Raw genomic sequence first — 22,267 nt, 5'->3', positions numbered from 1 at the left:
AATATCCAACTCCATTCTTCTAAGCAGTGAGTGTACCCAAAATTTTTTTCTAAGAGCCACAGACACCATTCAAGTTTCTGAGTGTTTGACAATCAACTTAGAAATAGAAATAAGAATGGAGTGGAAAATAAGACAGGTTAGCTAGAATTATTGGAAAATTTCCTAGATCCTGTTGTTAAAATGCAAATAAATATCTACAGAGGAATGTCATTATAAGAGCTATTAGCTTATAAACAACTATTATAGATATTAAATAAGTGTTCTGAATTTGTGAAGCATTTTTACAGCTACTGGTTTATCCTACCTATACAACAACGCTGTACAGCAAGCAAGTATGCCATTTAACAGCAGAATAAAACTGAGACACAGAGAGGTTAAGCAACTTGTTCAAATACAACCACAGGAGTTATACTTGAATCATTCAATTAAATAGTAACATCATTAGTATATAGCAATCACATTTGCCCCAGCATTACAAATATTTATATATCATTCGACCCTTAATAGATAAACATAAAACTATAAAAAATAATAGGTAAAACTTGAGTGTGAGCTATAATTTTGTGAGGTTTTGGGGGGTTGTATTACAATAGCAACTGCTTCAGAGTAGTATAAAATATTCAAGTGATGGACCCTAGAGTTGTTATTCTGGAGTATATTTCCTGTTTGATAAGAATATCCACAATGTTCTTGTTTAAATTCCCCAATAACTTTAGAAAAGATTACTGATATAAGCATTATTTTTCGTAAGGGTGCTTCAAACTCCCCCAATTAGAGACATTATTTTAGTGAAGTAACATCGAATAATCTGCCAAATTGAAATCACTTTACAAATGAGGAGACTAATTCTGTTTTTACCATTTAACTATAGGATATTAATCATCTGATGAAACAGAAAGATTTAACAAAATGAGCGTGTTCAATCCATTTGGCAAATATCTGCTAAAGAGAGCAGATAAAAACTCTTTGGTGGAGGGGGGGGGAGATGATTTATTTTTAACCTGAGACAAAAGCCAATCACAAAATGTAATAGTGTTGTAGTTCTCTTTTATACCTGTAATACAGTAGTAGATCATCAAAAAGGTTAAAGACAATGTAGGCCATGACTTCTTTCAGCTTTTGAGGTGGCAACGTGTATTATTTGGCATAATGATGACACAGATCTTCATGTGTATGTCTTCAATAATTCATGTTGCAGCTTGTCTCACTGTGGGGACAGATGTCAGTGAAACCAGTGACAGCCGATCATGCTGATCCCACAGTGACACTGAACCTTGAGAACATGCCCACCAAGTTCGATTGGAGTGAATAAAATATGGGCCAGCAAGTTTGGGTGTAGCTATTCATTTTGTAACTACATGAATGTACATATTTTTATGTATGTATGTATGTATAAAAAAATCTTACTTCCATATAATTTCCTAAAGATTTGGAAATCTTTATAATTTGGACTAGTTATATGTGGAAACATTCCTTACATTTGAATGTCATATATATTAGATCACTTAAAATATACATAGAAAATGTTACTGACAAAATTATTTATTGTTATGTATAGAAATGTATATCTCTCCTACAGTTGACATGTAGAATTACCAATTCTATTTTTTTTTAATAACAAATCCAATCACTTTTATTTTTATTTATTTATTTTAATAAATTTATTTATTTATTTTTGGTTGCTTTGGGTCTTTGCTGTGTGCGGGCTTTCTCTAGTCGCAGCAAGCAGGGACCACTCCCCACTGAGGTGTGTGGGCCTCTCATTGCAGTGGCTTCTCTTGTTGCGGAACACGGGCTCTAGGCACGCAGGTTTCAGTAGCTGTGGCATGTGGGCTCAGTAGTTGTGGCTCACAGGCTCTAGAACACAGGCTCAGTAGTTGTGGCGCACGGGCTTAGCTGCTCGGCAGTATGTGGGATCTTCCCGGACCGGGGCTTGAACCTGTGTCCCCTGAATTGGCCGGCAGATTCCCAACCACTGTGCCACCAGGGACGTCCCTAGAGTTACCAGTCTTAATTAATCTTTCATTACTAATTCATGTATAGAATAAATTAATGTGACACATCCAGAAGATTAAACAAGGCTGATGTTTTGTTCTCAAAGACTTATCTTTGTTTCTTACAATGATAAGTATTTTCTTTTAACATTTGGCAGTAATCAAACAACTATCCTAGATACTCTAAAAAAAATAAATGTATATCTGTCAGTATCTATGAACATTAATTAGAATATAAAATATAGATTGGTTAGAATATAGAAACAGTCTCCCTGCCCAAAGTTAGTCTAATCGTTATGCCTTAACCCATAACAAGTTTCATAGCAAGGGACTAGAATAAGAGATGTAGCTGGAGCTGTGCAAGTCTATTGTTTTTACTAGTAGCAATAGTAGCTTGACATACTTACCTTCTATTTGTGCATAAAGAAATACAGAGTGAGCAGTTCCAAAGCCTTTTAAGAGTCAAAATATTGTGTCATCTTTTTAGATCCCAAGATGAGTTCCATTTATCCATTTCTTGAATAACATTAGGGAAAAATGTCAAGCTCTACTTATAACCTGCAGAATCTTTGATTAACAACTAGAAAATACCATGTGTATGTTTGTATGTGTGGATAAATACGGGTGTGTGTATATATATTACATTTTGAAATATTCAACAGAACAAAACATTCATCTTTATGTTTTTTTGAGTAACACAATATGTTCTGCAATTTTTGACTTGCTCTTAGACATATTGCTTAGCTTTTAGAGTCATTATTCTTGGTAATTTTATTGTTTCAGAGAAGTTCCTGGCTTATTCCTAATGACTTCTCTGATCTGTCCTCTCCCCTCTAAGATCAGTACATTTAGGAAAAGGTATTGATTTTTCATTATACCAGGATTAGATTATTTTCAAGATACACTTGAGTCAGGGAATCTCGTCATTTCTACCATGCATAGTGTTGCCTAACAGTGGGTACCATTTTTCTTTGAAGGTGCATTTACATAAACATTTCTAATCACAGCTCTGTAAAGAGACACGGTATGATAATTCATGACTTTTAGGTAATATGTCATATGAATCTTAACATATGGCATTACACTCTACAGTGGCAATCTTGGCTTCCAAAGGGACCTGGAAAACATCCAGTGAGATGAGAATAAGCCAAACTTGATAGAAAACCATATCGATGCTAATCCAGGTTTACACCTTTCATTCAGACTCAGAACTCTCCAGCAGATGGTTCAGTGTTGAAGCACTAATGTTAGCAAAATGTCAAAACTATTTTGCTAGACTCCCCAATTGTTCATAGAGTATTTTTCAAGAGCTGGATATCAAAACAGTATTAATGAATGGTAGCACTAAGGTCTCTGATCTCAAGTCCAGGGTTTTGGTTTCAATTTCCAAAGATAATCTGGCTTTGCTCCCTTGGAATATAGCCAGTCAGCTTTTACAAAGAAAATCAAATTTTAGAAGTTTCTTCCCTGATTCTTTAGCCAACAGTGACATAATCAAAGAAGACAAAGGAATGCAGACCATTTGGCAGATAGCATTATTAGTGCTGCTATATCAATTTAATCATCCAAACAAATGTCATGAAATAGAGGCTCTGAATCAAAATGTCTTATTCTAGGATTTGTGGACATAGAGAAAAAAAAACAAATGGGCTTCAGAGAGTCCATAAAGCACCTGAGTTGAGAGGCGAATATGGATGTGGGTGTTCATATGCATACTTTTCAATGTGCACACCTGTTTACTGAATGTGCAACGTGAATGAATGAATAGGTGTAACACTCATACTAGGATGAGCAACGGTTTCAGTATGTTACAGAAAGTCAGAATTACATTTATAAAACAAGAATAAATATGTTTGCATCTAGATAAAAGCATACTCAAGCACTAATTGATCACTTAATGCCTATTAGGATATATGCTGTCTTTAATATATTTTTTCTAATATTAAAAAGTATCTTATGAAGTAGGAATTAAGAGCCCTGTTTTGCAGAACTCTAACCACAAATGTCTCAGAGAGAGGTTTATCTGGACCCTCCCAATGGGTAGTCTGGAATTAGCTTTCCTGACTCCAAATTCCACTCCTTTTATTTTACATCACTTTTACTCCTTTAATAATGGTTTCTACCTTAGTGTAAACAGACTACAATCCTAACAGCAAAAGATAGCGTCTATGATAACACACGAAGGTGGATGAATGGATAAAAAAGTTGTGGGGGGTGTGTGTGTGTGTATATATATATATATATATATATATATACACACACAATAGAATATTAGCCATAAAAAAGAATGAAATCTTGCAATTTGCAGCAAGATGAATGTACCTGGAGGGTATTATGCTTAGTGAAATAAGTTAGACAAATACTGTATGTTTTCACTTACATGTGGAATCTAAAAAGCAAAACAAATGAACAAACATAACAATACAGAAACTGACTCACAGAGAACATAGTAGTGGTTGCCAGAGGGAAGGGCAGCGGGGGATGGGAGAAATAGGTGAAGGGGGTTAAGAGGCACAAACTAGCAGTTAGAAAATAAATAAGTCACAGGGAAGTCATGTACAGCACAGGCAATATAGTCAATAGCATTGTAGTCACTTCGTATGATGTGTAATCTGTAAAAACATTAAATCACTCTTGTACAACTAAAACTAATATAATGTTGTAAGTTAACTCTACTTCAGTTAAAAAAAAAAAGACATACGAGTAGGAGACCACTTTCAGGTAACATTCCTTCTCTCAAAATTTCTTTATGGAAGTCTAATATCGCTATTATTATCTTCAAGATGAATTTTCCTCTGCAAACTTCTTGTAGCAGCCACTATAGTATTAAATCAATCAGCATAAATTGATAAAACAGCAATGAGACTTCCCATCATATCTGTTTGAGTCCTGACCATTAGCCCAAGGCAAAGCACGTGAGCACTCCATCTGGGAGCCAGTTCATACCAGGACAGCTATTTGTCATGTTCTTCCGTGAATGTGCTTCTGGTAGTGAGGTCACTGATAGAAAGATACATGTTTAGCCCCTAAGAGGCTAGGCCAGATCAGAACTGAATAATGATCAGTAAAAATTGACCTGAGAGATTTAAGACAGCTGAAAAGATATGTCATGATCAAATTAAGTCAAGCCATTCAGGACTAACCCTGTGAAGAGGACCTGAATCAGTAGGTGCCACTGGTGTGTCATCGCTTAAAGGATTGTCAGGTTGGACTAAACAACATTGTTCCAATTATATAACTCTTATAAAAGTGACTGCTTATAGGTTTTCCTCACTTCCAAACCCTAATTTTGCTCTTCTCACTATGTCTTTTATGATTAACCATGGTTTTATTTTCATTTTTGTTCACTATCAATATCATTGCTGAAGACTGTCCATATTTCTTTAATGTGGTGACAAGAATTCTTTGCTGAATCTAAAAAAAAACACAAAAAAACAAACAAGAATGAAACAAGCTAAGAGAATAACACTATTCCATTTTTCCATTTAAAATATGTTACAAAACAGCTTTCAGTTTAAAAAATTTTGACAGTGTATATCCAATTTTTCAACTAACAGATGCACATACATAAAATTATATGATTGAAATTCAGTGTCAGGGGCTTTAGTCATTTAGTTTGGGCAAATTCAATGTACTGGTTCATAATATAACTCTTGAAATATCTATTTAATAATGAGAGAGTGGAGTTTCTATGAAATAGTGATATGGAAGTGCATTTAAAAAGTATATTTATAGTGCATTTAAAAAGGATATTTTTTGTGAATATTTAAAAAAAGAAATTACTATGTTTTATTTTTAAATGAAAAGTGATGTTCTTTTTTGTTTTTAAGAAATCAATTCATAAGGAGATTGAGTGAGCAATACGTGACTATTCAATGAAAGAAGAAACCAAGCCATGTCCTTGGACTCCTAGTTCAGAGTTCTTCGTGATAACTTGCATACACCTGCTTATATTAGCTTAGACTTTCTTGCTTGTGTAATGATAATAAAGTGAATGACATCTGTTTTATTCCGTTCAGGCTGCTATAACAGAATAACATAGGATGGGTGGCTCAAACAACAAACATTTCTCACAGTTCTGGAGGCTGAGAAGTCTAAAATCAATGTGCCAGCAGATTCAGTATCTGGGAGGGTCATCTTTTTGGTTTGTGGAGAGCTGCCTTCTCACTGTGTCCTCACATGGGGGAGAGAGAGAGAGAGAGAGAGAGAGAGAGAGAGAGAGAGAGAGAGAGAGAGAGAGGGAGAGAGGTTTCTCTGCTCTCTTCTTATAAGGACACTAATTCCATCATGAGGATTCTACCCTCACTCTCTCATCAAACCTAGTTACTTCCCAAAGGCCTCACCTCCAAATACCATCATACTGGGGGTTAGGGTTTTGTGGGGAGACATTTACTCCATAGCAGTAAAGTGACTGTCATCTAATATATTGTTCTCCAGGTAGTACCAAATACATGTCTAAAATATTTTCAAGATAGAGGTGGGTTATGATAATTCTAGGATGGAAATGCAATCCTCCTACAGGGAAACATAGGCTATCCATTGTTCTTACAAATTTAGTGGGATAACTGAGTGTGCGCCACAGAAGCCAAAGACTTTTATCCTTTAATTGACAGAAATACCATATATATCATTTATATAATAACTAAGATCATCCCAAAAGACAGCAATTTGGGAAATCCAGATTCCTTCAGTATAGTGCAGTAATGAGGCACCCAGAATCAGATGAGCTGGGTCTGAGCTTCATTATCTGAGCTCCAACACTGACTGGGTAACCTTAGGCAAATTACTTGGTCTTTCTCTGTCCAGTTTACCAATCTATAAAACAGAGATAATCACAGGATTTATCTCCAGAGTAAGGATTATATGAGATAACCAAGTAAAGAGCTTAGCACAGCGACAGTGGTAAGCACTCAATAGATGCTACTATGTATTGCTATTTAGATAGGGTGATTCCATCTAACCCAGGAGGCTCGATTTTTAAAATGTGTCAGGGTTAGCTAAGATTCCAGTGTCTTGAGTGGTAGCAGGCATTGTTAATTTTAAGGATCCATTGACCTTAGGGAAATGTGTTTTCCTTACAGACCGAATACAACCACTAACAAATATTACACATGTAATATTTTTAAAGAAAAAAAAGAAAATATATTTTACCTTTAGCTGGACCTTTTGTTCAAGACAAGAGTCTATCAGAAACAATAGCTTTGTTGTAAGACATTTTATTCTAGGAATGGTGGTTTTGAATATTCAGTAGGGCTCCAGGCTAGTGATTTTGTGGTTAGGTTTCCTGTCTTCCAGGAAGCCCTTGACAAAGGTCACAAACAATTTGCTCGTTCCTCTTATTAAAATAAAGATGAAAAGCATTGATGATAACTCTGCCCAGCAGCTAACTTCATCATCTGTAGCGGTTTCAACATATGCTTGTGAGATAATGAAAAATATAGCATTAAACACTGTGGCAGATTGAATCTTGTTTCAGGGTAAATATAGTAAGTCATTTTTTTCCCTCTTCATTTCCTCAGAACCTGTTTAGCATTAGACTGTTAATATCATCCCTGATACATGACAAAACCATTGCATAATATACTGCATTTCAGACCAACCTCCACATAAAAGGGAGCAACGGAAAACTATGAACATTAATCGGGCATTCAAAATAATGAAGTGCCTCATGCCAGCCCTCTTTAAAAGTCTTCCACTCTTATAGTTTTGTAGGAATAAACAGTTTTATAAATCTGACACGCTTTTCTGGTCCCATTTAGTGTTATGAAAATGTCATTTTTCTGAGGTACCGTGAATATTAAAAGTTTTTAAAGATATATCTTATAGCCAATAGTAAAAATATTCTATGCAACCTTTATGACACAATCGTTTTTTAAAAGCAAGTTTTGAATCTAAAAACAAGTTTATCAATATTGGGAAGGAAGGATTATTTACACTTTAATCTTCAAGGACTAGGAAAACACATATAATGATTTGGGGCAGCAAATATTTTGTTATGGTAAATATTTGTCTGGGGGAATTACAGCTATATGAAGACTATATTTTTTATCCAAAAATAATTAAAAATTACCAATAAAAAATCATGTAACCATTAACTTCAAAGAAAAATCTAATAAATTAACAATGGTTCAATCTGCGCTTGTGTTGAGGAGCATATCTCAGGAAAATTCTTTATACACACAATTCCAAAAAATATCTCATATTAAATTAAAATATGATTTAAGAAGGAAAGTATTTACTCATTATATTACGATAAAAACTGAATTAGGAGCTGACATTTTACTGATAGTTATCCTTTGGTTGCTGACTCTAGTAAAATCTGAGTTTTTCCTGCTTTTACATCGCAGTTTTTGTCCCCACTTCATATGCCTTGCTACCAGATGTTGAACATGCTGCCTCTTTTTAGTTGTTTCCATTACATCAGAGGTCAGTCTAAGTTCTTCACTCTGGGTTCTCCCACCTATGCTGTTACCATGATGTTCCCCTTTCAAAAGTGACGTTAGGAAAATCATCTTCCCTCTATTGCCTCTGGTTTACAGAAGCAATAAGTGGCTCAGCTGCAGTAATTGCTTCAGGATCTAATTAAACAAGGAATTGCAGATGCTGTGGATTTTTTTTTTTTTTCCTAATGATACAAGCAACTGCACAGAGCACATATGTTCCTTTTCTATTCTTTGACAAAGACTGCAGAGAACCTGAACTTGCAACAAGCATGGGATGTGGTATGTTCTTAAGTGTTATTCAAGGTCACATGTTTTTAGAAGTAAAAATAGCAACAATTAACCAAGTGACTTTATGTAATGTAGCCTGAGATTTAATGTCCTTTATTATTTAAAGTTTGAAATTTATCATATGGGTATATTTAGCCCCAATCCACTTTGGATTATGCCTATATGGTCTTTCTTCAGAGCATCTTCCACATGTTTACTTCAGACAATTTTACATTTATCTTTTAATTGTATATTTTTAATAAACTGAAGTATATATGTAACATATATTAAAGCCTTAAAGAACAATAACAAGCAAACAGTTGTGAACCCACCACCCAATCTAACAATGATGACATTAGAAATACCATTGACATCTCTCTTTTTTAAGTATTAAATACATTCAATTCAAAATACTGCCCAATTGCCCTTGCAATTTCTTCTTTGACCCATAAGATATTTAGAAATATGCTGTATAGTTTCCAAATATTTGGTTATTTTCCAGTATCTTTTGTTATTTATTTCTGACTTAATTCCATTGTGGTCAGAAATGGAATTGTATAATTTAAATATTCTTAAATGTATTGAGTTGTTTTATGAACCAGAATATGGTTTATTTTGGTAACTGTACCATGTGCACTATAGATTCTGCTATTTGGGGATAAATTATGCCATTAGTTCAATTAGATAGAGTTGGTTGATAGTGCTGTTCAAGTGTTCTATATATTTAGTGAGTTTCTGTCTATATGTTTTATCAGTTACTAGAGCAAGACAGTGAAATCTTCAGCTATAATTGAGAACTATTTCTGTTCTATCAGTTTTTGCTTCATGTATTTTGAAGCTCTGTTATTAGTTGCATAAACCTTTGGAAATTGTTCTATCCTGTTGATGAACTGATCTTTTATCATCATGAAATGACCCTCTTTATCTCTGATAAGTAGTTTTGGTATCTAGTAGGTCACGTCCCCACATATTTTTTCTTTTTCTTCAGTGGCATCTTGGTTATTCTGAATCTTTTCATCGTTCATATACATTTAACAATCATCTTGTCAAATTCCTCAAAGTCCCTATTGAGGTTTTGTTAGAATACCGTTGAAATTTTACATCAATTTGTGAAGACAAGGACAAGGACATCCACCCAAAACATATAGTAAGCATCATATTCAATGGCTAAGCATTAAAAGCTTTACTTCTAAAATCATAAAGAAAAGATAATGCTTATTATTTCTTCTATTCAACATCATATGGAGGACCTACCCAGATCAATAAGACATAAAAAGGCAGTACAAAACAGAAGGATTAAAAAGGGGGAAAAGTTGTCATTATTAGTTAAATGACACATTTGTCCACATAGAAAATTTTTTAAAACCTACAAATTACTAAAACAATAAGATAATCTAGTGAGTTCACTGAATATGATTAATACATAAAAGTTTTTAACAAGAAAGATTTAGTAAATGTAATTTAAAAATTATAATATGAGTGATCTAGGAATAAGTCTAATAAATGATGGACAAGACTTTAATAAAGAAAATTATAAAAATTAATTGAAATATAAATTCTAATTGTTACTGAACATGCATAGAAGAGAAACTCTCTTAATGGTGGCTGCATAGATTAAAACCATTTTGAAACAATTCAGCCAAACTCAGAAGAGTTAGAAAACATATAAAGAACTTCTACAATTACAAGAAAATAAACAAGAGACATATTCAAGATTATTCATTTATGGAATTGTTTATGTGGTAGGCAGAATTCTAAAATGGCCCCCAAGATTTCCACTCTCTGGTATCCTGTATAATGCCCTCACCTTAAGTGTGAGCAGAACTTGTGAATATGATGAGATATAACCTCCATGATTGTTACATTATATGACAGAGTGGATTTCACAGAAGTAATTAAGGTCTCTGATTAGTTGACTTTGAGTTAATCCAAATGAATGTCACTCTCAGTGGGCCTGACCTAATCAGGGAGCCTTGAAAAGAGGTAGAAAAGACTCAAAACTAAAGATATTACTTTTGCTGGCCCTGAATAAGCAAAATGCCATGTTGTGCAGCAGTTCACATGCCAGGGAAAGGTGGGTGGACCCTGAAGCTGAGAAAGGTCTGCAGTTGACAGACAGCAAGTAATTGGAGACCTCGGTCTAACAACTACAAAAGACTAAATTCTACCAACAACTGAACTAAACTTGGGAGAGGACCTCTGAGGCGACTGCAGCCCTGACCAACATCTTTATTTTTGCAGTGGGCCTCTGAGGCGACTGCACTGGGCCTCTGAGGCGACTGCAGCCCTGACCAACATCTTTATTTTTGCTTTAAGAGATCCTAAGAAAACGAGCTGAGCCAGGCTATACCGAGACTCCAGACCCACAAAACTATAACAAATTTGTGCTGTTTTAAGTCTTTGAGTTTGTGGTCATTTGCCATGCAGCAATAGAAAAATAACACCATTTGTAATAGCAAAAAACAACAAAAAACCTTGAAATAACCCAAATCTCCATGGGTGGCAAATGAATTAATAAATTAATTCTTTGTAGTCATGCAATGTTACACTAGACTATGATAAAATTAAATAAAATATACCAACATGGATGAGTCTCAAAAGCTTGTTGAGCAAAAAAATTGCAAATCGCAAGTATACACACTATGACTTTACTTATATAATTATTAAAATAGGAAAAGTCAAATAATAGGTCATTTAAGGACAGATATTGATGAGGAATGGTTAATATTGTACAAGTCAAGGTTAAGATTACCTCTGGGGGAGAAAGATATTTGAGAGGGTTATAAAAGTGGTTTCAAAGGTATTGGCGTTAGCCTATTTCTTAGGTTCAGCTGTGAGTACATGAGTGTTTATTTTACTATCTACCAAACTCTGCAGATATGTTATAAACACACTTTTATAAAGGAAGATGTATTTCACCATTATGAGTACATAATCCTGTAAAAAGGTCCCCAAATTCTAGAAAGTTAATCTCTTGTCTTCCTAGATTAGAAATTGAATAATAAGTTCATCAAGTGGAAAAAAAATTATGTATGGCTCTCCAACTGCATTTAAATACAGCAACAGCAGTAACAGCCATGGTTGTAGTCATCTCTTCAACCTAATTAGTGATGGCAGTTGAGGCAGATTAGCAAAGTGAGCCAGGAGACTAGTGACCCAGGTGTCGTCTTTCTTCTGTGTTGTGTGCTTTGCATGTTCAATCTGTGCTGTGTTGGGGAAGTGAAGCCGAGAGAAAACCCAAGTGCTAATAACAGTGAGAGAGAAAGACACAGAGGCAGAAAATTGAGGGAGAGAAAAATTTTAAATATGCTTCACATTTCTTGAATTAATTAAAAGTGAATCATAAACCAGTGTTTAACTTACAGCTTGACTGTGGATGAATTATTTATCCAGTTGAAACACACAACCTATGTTCATAACATGAAGCTGTTCTGATTACACATCTTGAATGGTGAATCCGCGAAATTACTGTACTAAGAGTCCTGAGAAACTCCATCAAACCTGAACTCATGACTTTTCCGGATGAAATATTAGAAAGTAAGTCAGTTCTCTGTTTTTACACTAGTTTTTCCAAATCTAATTATGCTTCTCCAAAGCTAGTCCTGAATTTGATGACCACAGTAGCTAAAGCCAATTATTTGACCTAGAGCTATGACGGGAACTACACTTTGCAGTAAGACTTTGTACAGATGTACCCATGTCTCTTGCACACTCATCACTTATAACAAATTGATGTTAAATCAGGTTTCACAAAGTGTTAATTCTCATAATCAGTTAGAATCACTGTGTATCCCTAAATTATTGGACACTTCTAACACATTCTACTTTGCGAATTAATTGTAACCTAGAGCTACAGAAATGGTTGTAAACAGGGTGGTACTGTTTATACGTTACTGTTGTGGCTTGAGAAAGATAGCAAATTGTTTGCTACTAAGACTTTTCACTAACACTGAGGAAAAGAGAATCCACCAGTTTTCCCCTTTTGGTGCAAACATTTTAATAATTATTGCTGTTAGGTTAGAAGAAATGATTTTCATTTAGTGAATTTCAATTTAATATCACAGTATCATGTCACCACATCATCCCTCTCCTCTTTGATTCCCACCAGCCCACTCCAACAACAGCCAAATTCATCTGTGCTAGACTAACAGTCACAGAACTTTAGAACTAGAAAAGATTCAAGATATCATGTGGTTCAACCCAACGATAAAACTACATTTGGCATGGTTGTTAAATGAAATTTCTTTTTGAAAGAAACACTAGAAAAGCAAAAGTGATTTTTCCCCATAGACAATTATTGAAGTTTTATTTTCTTGAGTTTGAGAAAGAAGTCACTCTTTAAGCGGCTGAATTCTGCGCGCGCACACACACAAAATAATAAATAAATCAGCTACTTTCAAAGTGACAGGACCATGCAGCATGGAGATTATAAAGCAACAGCATTTATAAATGTTGGCAACTAGTTGCATACCAGGAAACCAAAAGCAATTTATGTAGGAATTTGGCATCCTCAGTTCTCTCTAAAATTCCATGACTAATTTCTCAAGTAGCTTTATTTCTCTCACTTAATCACTCTACTTCTTACTTCATAATACGATGAGAGCATTTGGTTGCATCCAATGCTCCAAAGAGATCATGGAATAAAATATGTCAGTGAGGTTTTTAAAAAGGCTGATTCTGTAACTAACAATGGAATAAATGACAAGATTTAAATGGGAAAATGTGAGATAAATTAGTTTTTCCTCTTGTGGTCTTTCAAAACCTAGAGACTATTGTTCCCTTGCTTTTTTGTCATTCCAGTACTACTTTTCTTAATCTAATTATTTTGAAACCTATTCATAATGTCTGCCATTCTGTGTCTGCTGTATTTCCTTCACCTTGCCCCCAATTTTTGTTCTCATCAAGTATATTTATCAGTCAGCACTTTCAGGACTTCAAGATAACTTCTTCCATTAAAAAAATTTATATTTGATAATAATAATAGTCCTTTGCATGAAGCTCTTATATACATTATCCCATTTCATTCTCAAAACAAAGTAGCAGGGTTAATATTTAGATTTCTATCCTCTAGAGGAGAAAAGAAAAATCCCCCAAAAGATAAGTGGTCTGCCCAAGATCACAGCTAAATAAATATTTGAAGCAAGAATGGAAGTCAAACTTCTTTTCACTACGCCCAGCATGATTTCTTAAAGAGCTCTTCTCTTCGGATGAATCAGCTAGCGTCCTTCTCTATTGCCATCTTCACTCCTACTTCTATTTCCACGCAATGATGTTTAGGAGCTTGCATACAAGTTGCTTCTGACACAATACTAACTACAAGTGACTTCTGACAATCTCCAAAACCCTTACAGTGCTTGACTTCCTATTGGTACTTAGAAACAACTGGGACACTTACATGGTAATAATATGGAACTGATGGAACAGGTTTCTGGTACCTCTGCCAGCAGGAATTCAATTAGTCTAAAGAGGTCTTCCCTTCTCATACCTGAGAACAGTGAATCCATGACTGTCTCTGAATATTTTGTCTTATTATCATTCTAGTGGCTGCAGTATTTAGGTTCTGTATGTCAGACTGAGAAAAATAACATAAAATTTTAATTTACAATAAAAACATAGTCAATTACTATAATTTCTATCAGTCAGGGACCAGCTAGCCAACCCCTCCAGGTAATTTAAACTGAGGAAATTTAATACATGGGTAATGACTGATGGAAGAGCTGAGAAGCCAACAGGGGATGGTGAAGCAACCAAAAGATTAGCAATGGCAAGAAACCACTACCACTTCTAGGGCTAGAGGGACAAAGGAGAAAGTCTTATTACCAGAGACTAGAAGCCATGATTACCGGGTGGGAAAGCAGAGGCTGTCTAGTGGGGAGCTAAAAGCACAGTGGAAACCAGCCACTGCAGGAAGATGCCACCCAAGGATAAGCTAGTAGGGGAGAAATACCCTGGCTTCTCCCATTCTTCCTGTCTCCCATCTCCCTTCCCCTACCCCCTCCTGGGCCTCCTATGGAGCAAATCTACCTGGAAGCTAGTTGGAAAGTAAGTCTGAGACACATAGTTTATGGGTGAGGAGTTGAAAATGAATATTAGTACAATAGACAATGACCAACTCACTTCCCAGGCATAAAGGAGAAATCTAGAGCTGTAAACTGATTGCTAAATTATGTTCAATTTACTTTTCTTGTATTTAATGAAAATGATCTGCACATCTCTGAGTAGCCTAGACATTATAGCACTTGGTACATAATGTCGTTGGTTAGGGAAAATAATGTTAAGTATAGAAAGTGATGCAGCATAGGGGCTTCCCTGGTGGCGCAGTGGTTGGGAGTCCGCCTGCCGACGCAGGGGACGCGGGTTTGTGCCACGGTCCGGGAGGATCCCACACGCCGCGGAGTGGCTGGGCCTGTGAGCCATGGCTGCTGAGCCTGCGCGTCCGGAGCCTGTGCTCCGCAACGGGAGAGGCCACAGCAGTGAGAGGCCTGCGTACCGCAAAAAAAAAAAAAAAAAAAAAAAGAAAGTGATGGCAGCATAAGTACCATCATATTTTCTCATTACATACTTTAGCAACAATAATGGATATCATTACATAAAAATATGTACTATAATCATACAATTTATTTGGACTTCATAAAGAAAGGATTTGCTTAGCCTGTCTTAATATATTTACACCTCTAATTACATATCCATTATATAAGCATCCATTCAAGTCCTACTATGAGGCATACAATTTGCTAGTCCTTAGGGGAAAAAACTATTTTCATAAGACAGGGTCATATCCTCAAGAACCAAAGAAGATAGGAATTAAGAATAAAGTAAATGAAACACATAAAACATAGATATGATTGAGAGGAGCACACGAATAAGAAAGTAATTCATTTTTCCAAGGGGATAGGAGCCAAAAAAGACTACATAAAAAGAGGATATTTGAACCAAATCTGAAAAGATAAGGAAGAATCAAAGCAAATGCTTTGTTTCTCTGAAGCCTTCCCAGGCTCTTCTCCCATACACACAATGATCATTACAAGCATTGCTTACATATCACATTCTGAATCAATTACAATGCTGAATCATCCGCTTACTTCAAGAACATGTTTAAAAAGAATCCCTCACATTTCTATCCACTAGACATTGCAGGAAACCTAGCAGAGATATTCTTAATTTTAAAGATCTTCCAGCATTGCATGCTATGGTGTTACCTTCTTTTTCTGTCATTCCCAATACTGTCCCCTTGCTATCCTAATCCTGCTTGATATATACTACTGAATATTTTATAGTAGTGGATCTTTGTTCTAATTTGTTTTCTTTTCCAGTACAACCCAAGAGCCATATAGACCTGCAATTCACATTGACCCAAATTCCTTGAGACTATATTGAAAGATTTTCTTTGAACTCCCACATTTGGAAAGGGATTTAGATAACATTTTATATATTGGAAACTCTGCCCTTATCCAAGATGTTGATGACCTTCTGTTAGCCACTCCTTCACTGAAAGATGAGATACCTAAATCTTACAACTTGTGTAGACCATATGTTACAAAGCTTCTAAAAATATATATATGGTGATGCCTGTCTCAGATTCATTACTTGGGACATTACATACCTATACCAATAAAAGTGAGGTCATCTTCTAGGATAAAAACCAGTCTCAGGGTCCCAAGGTCCACTTAAATTTCACAAATGTCCACCCTCTTGGGCTTAGCTAGCTACAACTTACATAGCATATTGGATATGTTCCTAATTCAAAGCTTCTATTGCAACCAATTTAAACGAACATCCCAGAATCATGACCTTTGTCACAAGAAGCCAAATAGTCTTCTTTTCTTCTTTAAACAAACCTTGTAGAGAACCCTAGCTCTACATCTTCTTGGTAATGATAAGCCTATATATTTTTACATTGTGAGGAAAAAGAAACTATTTTAGGTGTGAACACAGATTCATGAAAACAGAGAATGGCCCACTCCTTAGTATGAGTCAGTTCTGCCCTGACCTCTCTGACTATAGCTATTCCCCACACAGTCACAGCACTCCTAAAGACACAATCACATTCTAATATTAGCCTAACAAAATATGCAATTTTATTCTTCTCTGCAAACAGAGAAGGCTGGGCTCATATTAAACCCATCCTGTTTGCTCCCATTTCAATGCGAGGGAAGTTTCATAACTGTCTTACAGACTCTGCCCACTGTTCAAATCCAGTATTAACTTCAAAAACTTTTTTTTTTTCAAAATTATTGACCTCATATTTTATGTAGATTTGCTCTGTTGGTGGACAGAAGAAAGGTGGGTTTGGAATATGCAGCAACATGAGAACGTAGAAAATTCTTCTTTGCTGTCTATTCTTGTTTACCCACATGACTGAATGTATAATTTTTGGTCTTATTTATGACTATGGACAATGCAGGAAACAATGAGAGTTCATCACCTCAGTAGGTATAAAAAATGTTTATTTGTTCATTCATTGATGATCTCTTATACATTATCATATAGCTGTCATGAAGTGTTTTGCTCTCTAAAAGACTTAAGACATGGAAATGCTTTGGCTCCCACTACAGCCAAAGTAACTGCCATTTTCTCTTTCTGGGTCCAACTAGGTGCCTCTGAAAACTCTTTCTGTTTTGCCTTACTCTAAGATTAGTCCTCAGATTCAGGATTAAACAGAATCAAACAAACAAAACTTACTGACTAATAGGGTGACTCTTTTTCCCAAATTTGTACAGGCCCAAGGATCTTCTTCATCTTTCTTTCATGGCCTATGGAATGAAAAAGGTAAACAAAAGTGATGACAACATAAATGACAGATACATAATTGATATGTGAGCTTTGAGTTTTTCTAAGTTGGTCTATTTTGTCACACCTGCCTCATTTGTCAAGCCTACACTTTAGGAAGTCCAGTAAAGATACACTGTTCTATAGAAGACCACAATGAAATCAAATGCTGATAGTCCATGCTTTTTAAAGAAGAACCTATAATAGAAGAACCAAATGACTTTCTGGATTAAGCTTTTAGAGCCATGTCATCTCAAAACATATATCCTTGCCCATGGAGTGACGTTTAACATAAAACAGAAATTTCTGAATGGAAATAATACTGGGAAATAACTTTTTCAATGTATAGAGTCAATCAAAACATCAAGGATATAAAGTCTTATCTTAAAAACTTATTAATGAAAACACAACTAAGTGTTAAATTACAACAAAAAATAGTGGCTTTTCAAGCTATGTTACACAAATCACATGGCTGTAGACTACTTCACCTAGTAAATAAGTGTGTACCCTTATTGGAAAGAATGCTGCACACATTTTTCTACATGAGTTAGAGTATAACCATGACCTAGCTAATGATACAAGAAAAGAGACTATCTAATTACAACAGTTAATTTTGGTGTGTGAGTTTCCAGGTAATGATATGACAGGAAATGGGAAAGGAAGACTGTATAAGATACACAGATAATTCTAAGGCTTACAGTCAGGTTACATGCAAGTGGTACTAATAAAATATGACTTCTTTGCACTATTAAAGAAATACCACATATCTTGCTATATCAAGGTGGTATAAAATTTTTACAGTGTATCTAGAAATGCAATTTAGGATTTATGACAAAGGCAAGAATGCAATACAGTGGAGGAAAAGTGTTTTTTTTCAATAAATGGTGCTAGATGGTTAGAATATCCATGGAAGAAAAACAGCTGAACCTCTACCTCACAACATACACAAAAATAAATTCCAACAGATTGCATATGTAAACATAAAATGTAAAACATTAAAGGTTTCCGGAGAAAACATAGAAAAATGTCTCTGTGACCCTGGAGTTAGCAAAGATTTCTTGAACAGGACACAAAAAAGCATTAACCATGAAATGTAAAAAGGCAGACAATTGGACTATGTTAAAATTCCCACTTGGTGTCAGAAATAACCATTAAGAGAATAAAAAATCAACCAGTAAGGGAAGATGCTATTCACTATAAATATATCTGACAGAGGAGTCATATTCAGAATATATATATTTTAAAAACTCTTAAATATCAATGAGAAAAATACACACAACCCAACAGAAAAATGAACAAAAGACTTGAACAACCACTTCATAAAAAAAGAATTTAGAATGGCTAATAAGCATGTAAAAAAGGTGCTCAACTTCATTAGAGACATGCAAAATAAAACCACAATATAATACTACCATTCTCCCCCACCTCCCCACCTTGGCTAAAATGAAAAAGATGAGAAATACCAAATGTTGACGAAAATGTGCAACAACCATTTTGGAAAATAGCTTGGCAGTATTTACATAAAAGTTGAATATGACGTTATGCTTTGACCCAGTAATTCTAATCCTAGATAAATATGCATGGGTCAACAAAAACATGCTCCAGAACGTTTTGCTACACTATTCCTACTATTCCTAAATTTAAAATAATACAAATGGCCAACAACAGTCGAATGGGTGAATAAGTTGTGATATGTTTAGGCAATGGAATATCAAACAGGAAAGAGTATAAAGAATTCCCAACTATACACAACAAGGTAGCTGAAACAAGTATCGAGTGGAAAAAAAAAAGACACAAAAACAGTGTATGCATTATGATTCCATGTATATAAAGACTGTTAGAAATCTAGGTCACAGTTACTCTTGGGACATGGGGCAAGGAGGACTGCAAGGGGGCATCAAGGGGGGTTTCTGGGGTCCTCGCAGTGTTCTAGTTCTTGCTCTAAACTCTGGTGACATGGGTTTATACAGTTCGTGAACATTTATACAGATGTATCCAAATTAAAAAGTTACAATTGAAACAAATAAAAGAATAATGACAACAATGGATCAAACATTGTATTAAAACCATTGAGAGCATAATGAACTCCACTGTCCCACCCCTTCAGCCATGCGCGCGCACATGCACAATCAAGTGAAAACCTCATTGGCTGGGACTAGGTGGACACTTCCGTAAGCCATATCTTAGCACCGCCCCTTCTGTCTGCTGGTTATCTTGCCTTCCCGCCATCCAGCTTCCGTGCCCTCCGGCCTCGCAGCTTCGTCTCCCCTGGACTCAAGCCCCCGAGGCAAACAGTGTCCCTTGTGCTTGGCGGTACCCTCTCTCCCAGTCTCCGCACTCAGAGCCGGCTCGCTACCTGCCACCATTATGAACATCCGCAGTGCTTGGCCAGACGACCTGGTGAACCTGCAGCCCTGCAACCTCCTTTGCCCTCCGGAGAACTACCAGATGAAATACTATTTCTACCATGGCCTTTCCTGACCCCATCTCTCTTACATCGCTGAGGATGAGGACGGAAGATTGTGGGCTACGTCTGGCCAAAATGGAGGAGGACCCAGATGATGTCCCCCATGGACATATCACCTCCCTGGCTGTGAAGCGTTCACACCGGCGCCTCGGCCTGGCCCAGAAGCTGATGGACCAGGCCTCCCGGGCCATGATGGAGAACTTTAATGACAAGTATGTGTCCCTGCATGTCAGGAAGAGTAACTGGGCAGCCTTGCACCTCCATTCTAATGCTCTCAACCTTCACGTTAGTGAGGTGGAAACCAAATACTCTGCAGATGGAGAAGATGCTTATGCTATGAAGCCGGGTCTGCCACAGATGGCAGATGAGCTGAGGAGGTAGCTGGAGCTGAAGGAGAAGGGCAGGTATGTTGTGCTGGGCTCCAGGGAGAACCAGGAGGTCCAGGGCAGCACACTTCCTGGTTCCGAAGAGGCCTGTCAATAGAAGAACCCGTCTGCTGATGATAGTGGCAGTGACAGCAAGGAATCCAGCGAATCCACGGAAAGCCCCCGTGCCCAGGACAGCTCAGAAGACTCACACTCCACCTCCTAAAGCCTGCTTAAGGTACGTATTCTCTCTTCCCTGACCACTGCCTATCTCCCCTAAATTCCTGGACCATACCAGGGTCAGCCCAGTCCCATCCCATTCTAGCCCTGATGGGTTTCACTGTGAAAGCCACATGTTGACCTTGGGGAGGGGTGTAGAGTGGGCTGGGGGAAACTCATTGCTCACTATTGGAAGTTAATAGGACTCCATGCTGAAAGTAGATTAAATTCAGTAAAAGAAACAAGCATTTATCCTGCCTTTTCAGTATGAATTGTATTTCAGGGTATCCACTTAGTCAATGAAAGAAATTTCTTCTTTATAGAATGACAGCTAATAAAGACAGAAAGAACGACAGAATTATAAAATTGCCATTTTGCAACTCTTGAAATAATAGATCTAGCCAATTGTCGTCAATGACTAATATCATTAGGTGAAAGCTGGAGCAGTTTGCAACGATGGATCAGACTGGCAACTCTTGAAGTCACTGGTCAAGTGTAACATCACTATAAAGGAGACAGATATTATGTGCCTCCAAATGCAGTAGGAAGTGCACAGTGACACCTATGAAATATTCTTGCCAAAAGAAAATTTTGTGTGTATGTATAAAATTTATCTTGAATTCAAACAAGGCCCTAGATCTAACTACCATTTTTATTAAAATAATAATAATGATAATAATAATAGAGGGACATGTTAAGCTACAGTCAGCCATATCCAGAATGAGAGAATTTCTACAGAACAAATGACCTGGTATCTTCAACAAATAAATGTCATTTTTTAAAGAGGGAGGAGGAATTTACCTATTAAACTTTAGAGATATGTTGACCAAACATAACCATTGTGGAAACTGTTTGACTTAAACAAACCAAATATAAGACATTTTGAGATGACCAGGCAAAATTTGAACATGGACTGTATATGCTATTAAGGAATTGTTAATAATTTTGTTATGTAAGCTAAATGGTATTGTAGTATTATGTTGAAAAAAGTTTTTATCTGTTAGAGATATATATTGACATAATTAGAGTTGAAAGAACATGAAGCCTAGAATTTAAAATAATCCAGCCAAAAAAAAAAAAAAAATACTCCAGGGCTTCCCTGGTGGCGCAGTGGTTGAGAGTCCGCCTGCCGATGCAGGGGACACGGGTTCGTGCCCCGGTCCGGGAAGATCCCACATGCCGCAGAGCGGCTGGGCCCGTGAGCCATGGCCGCCGAGCCTGCGCGTCCGGAGCCTGTGCTCCGCAATGGGAGAGGCCACAACAGTGAGAGGCCCGCGTACCGCAAAAAAAAAACAACAAAAAACTCCAGCAAAAAAAGGTCGGGGCAGGGGGAATAGATAAAATAAGAATGACAACATGTATAATTGTTGAAGTTGGGTAATGGGTACTTGGGGGGTTCATTATGTTGTTCTTCACTGTTGAATGTATGAAAATCAACATGAAAAGTCAAAGAACAAAAACAATTATGGTTCTTCCGACTACACCCTAATACTAATACTAAGCAGACACTGAAAAGTAGTTTTAAAAGACTATTTAATTTCCCTTAGGCTCAGTGTAGAAGCTTTAAGTTCCAAACCTACTCACGTTACGCTTACATATGAAAAAGGCAGTGACTTTCTCATAACAAAGTCCAGTCATGAGTAACACACACTGCATATAATTAAAATAAATGCTGTTTGATTAATTTACTCGTTCATAAAAATGTGTATATGCCTGGCACGAGGCTTGGCGCTTGGTATACGC

At 36.4% G+C, this 22,267-nt stretch overlaps 1 protein-coding gene and 1 long non-coding RNA gene across 4 annotated transcripts in view; one reads left to right on the top strand and one right to left on the bottom strand.

The window, feature by feature from the left end:
- Positions 1–4,322: 4,322 nt before the first annotated feature.
- LOC137223216 (uncharacterized) overlaps positions 4,323–22,267 on the bottom strand; it is a 322,264-nt gene continuing 304,319 nt past the window's right edge. For 2 of the 3 annotated variants that reach the window (XR_010942755.1, XR_010942753.1), the window contains 2 exons: positions 17,387–17,457; positions 4,323–5,408 (listed from right to left, as the gene is read on the bottom strand). This is a non-coding gene — a long non-coding RNA (uncharacterized lncRNA). Of the gene's footprint in view, positions 5,409–14,770; positions 15,187–17,386; positions 17,458–22,267 lie in introns of those variants that run through there. The other variant, XR_010942754.1, reaches the window with a different exon arrangement.
- NAA11 (N-alpha-acetyltransferase 11, NatA catalytic subunit) lies at positions 19,826–20,531 on the top strand. The gene is given in 2 exon segments (XM_067734723.1): positions 19,826–19,995; positions 19,997–20,531. Coding segments are annotated over 2 exon segments (690 nt in total). The 5' UTR covers positions 19,826–19,840.

Source organism: Pseudorca crassidens, chromosome 4 (genome assembly GCF_039906515.1).
Source record: "Pseudorca crassidens isolate mPseCra1 chromosome 4, mPseCra1.hap1, whole genome shotgun sequence".
Lineage (NCBI taxonomy): Eukaryota > Metazoa > Chordata > Mammalia > Artiodactyla > Delphinidae > Pseudorca > Pseudorca crassidens.
The sequence above is the reverse complement of the archived record's forward strand: the minus strand, read 5'-3'. Positions and strand labels throughout refer to the sequence as shown.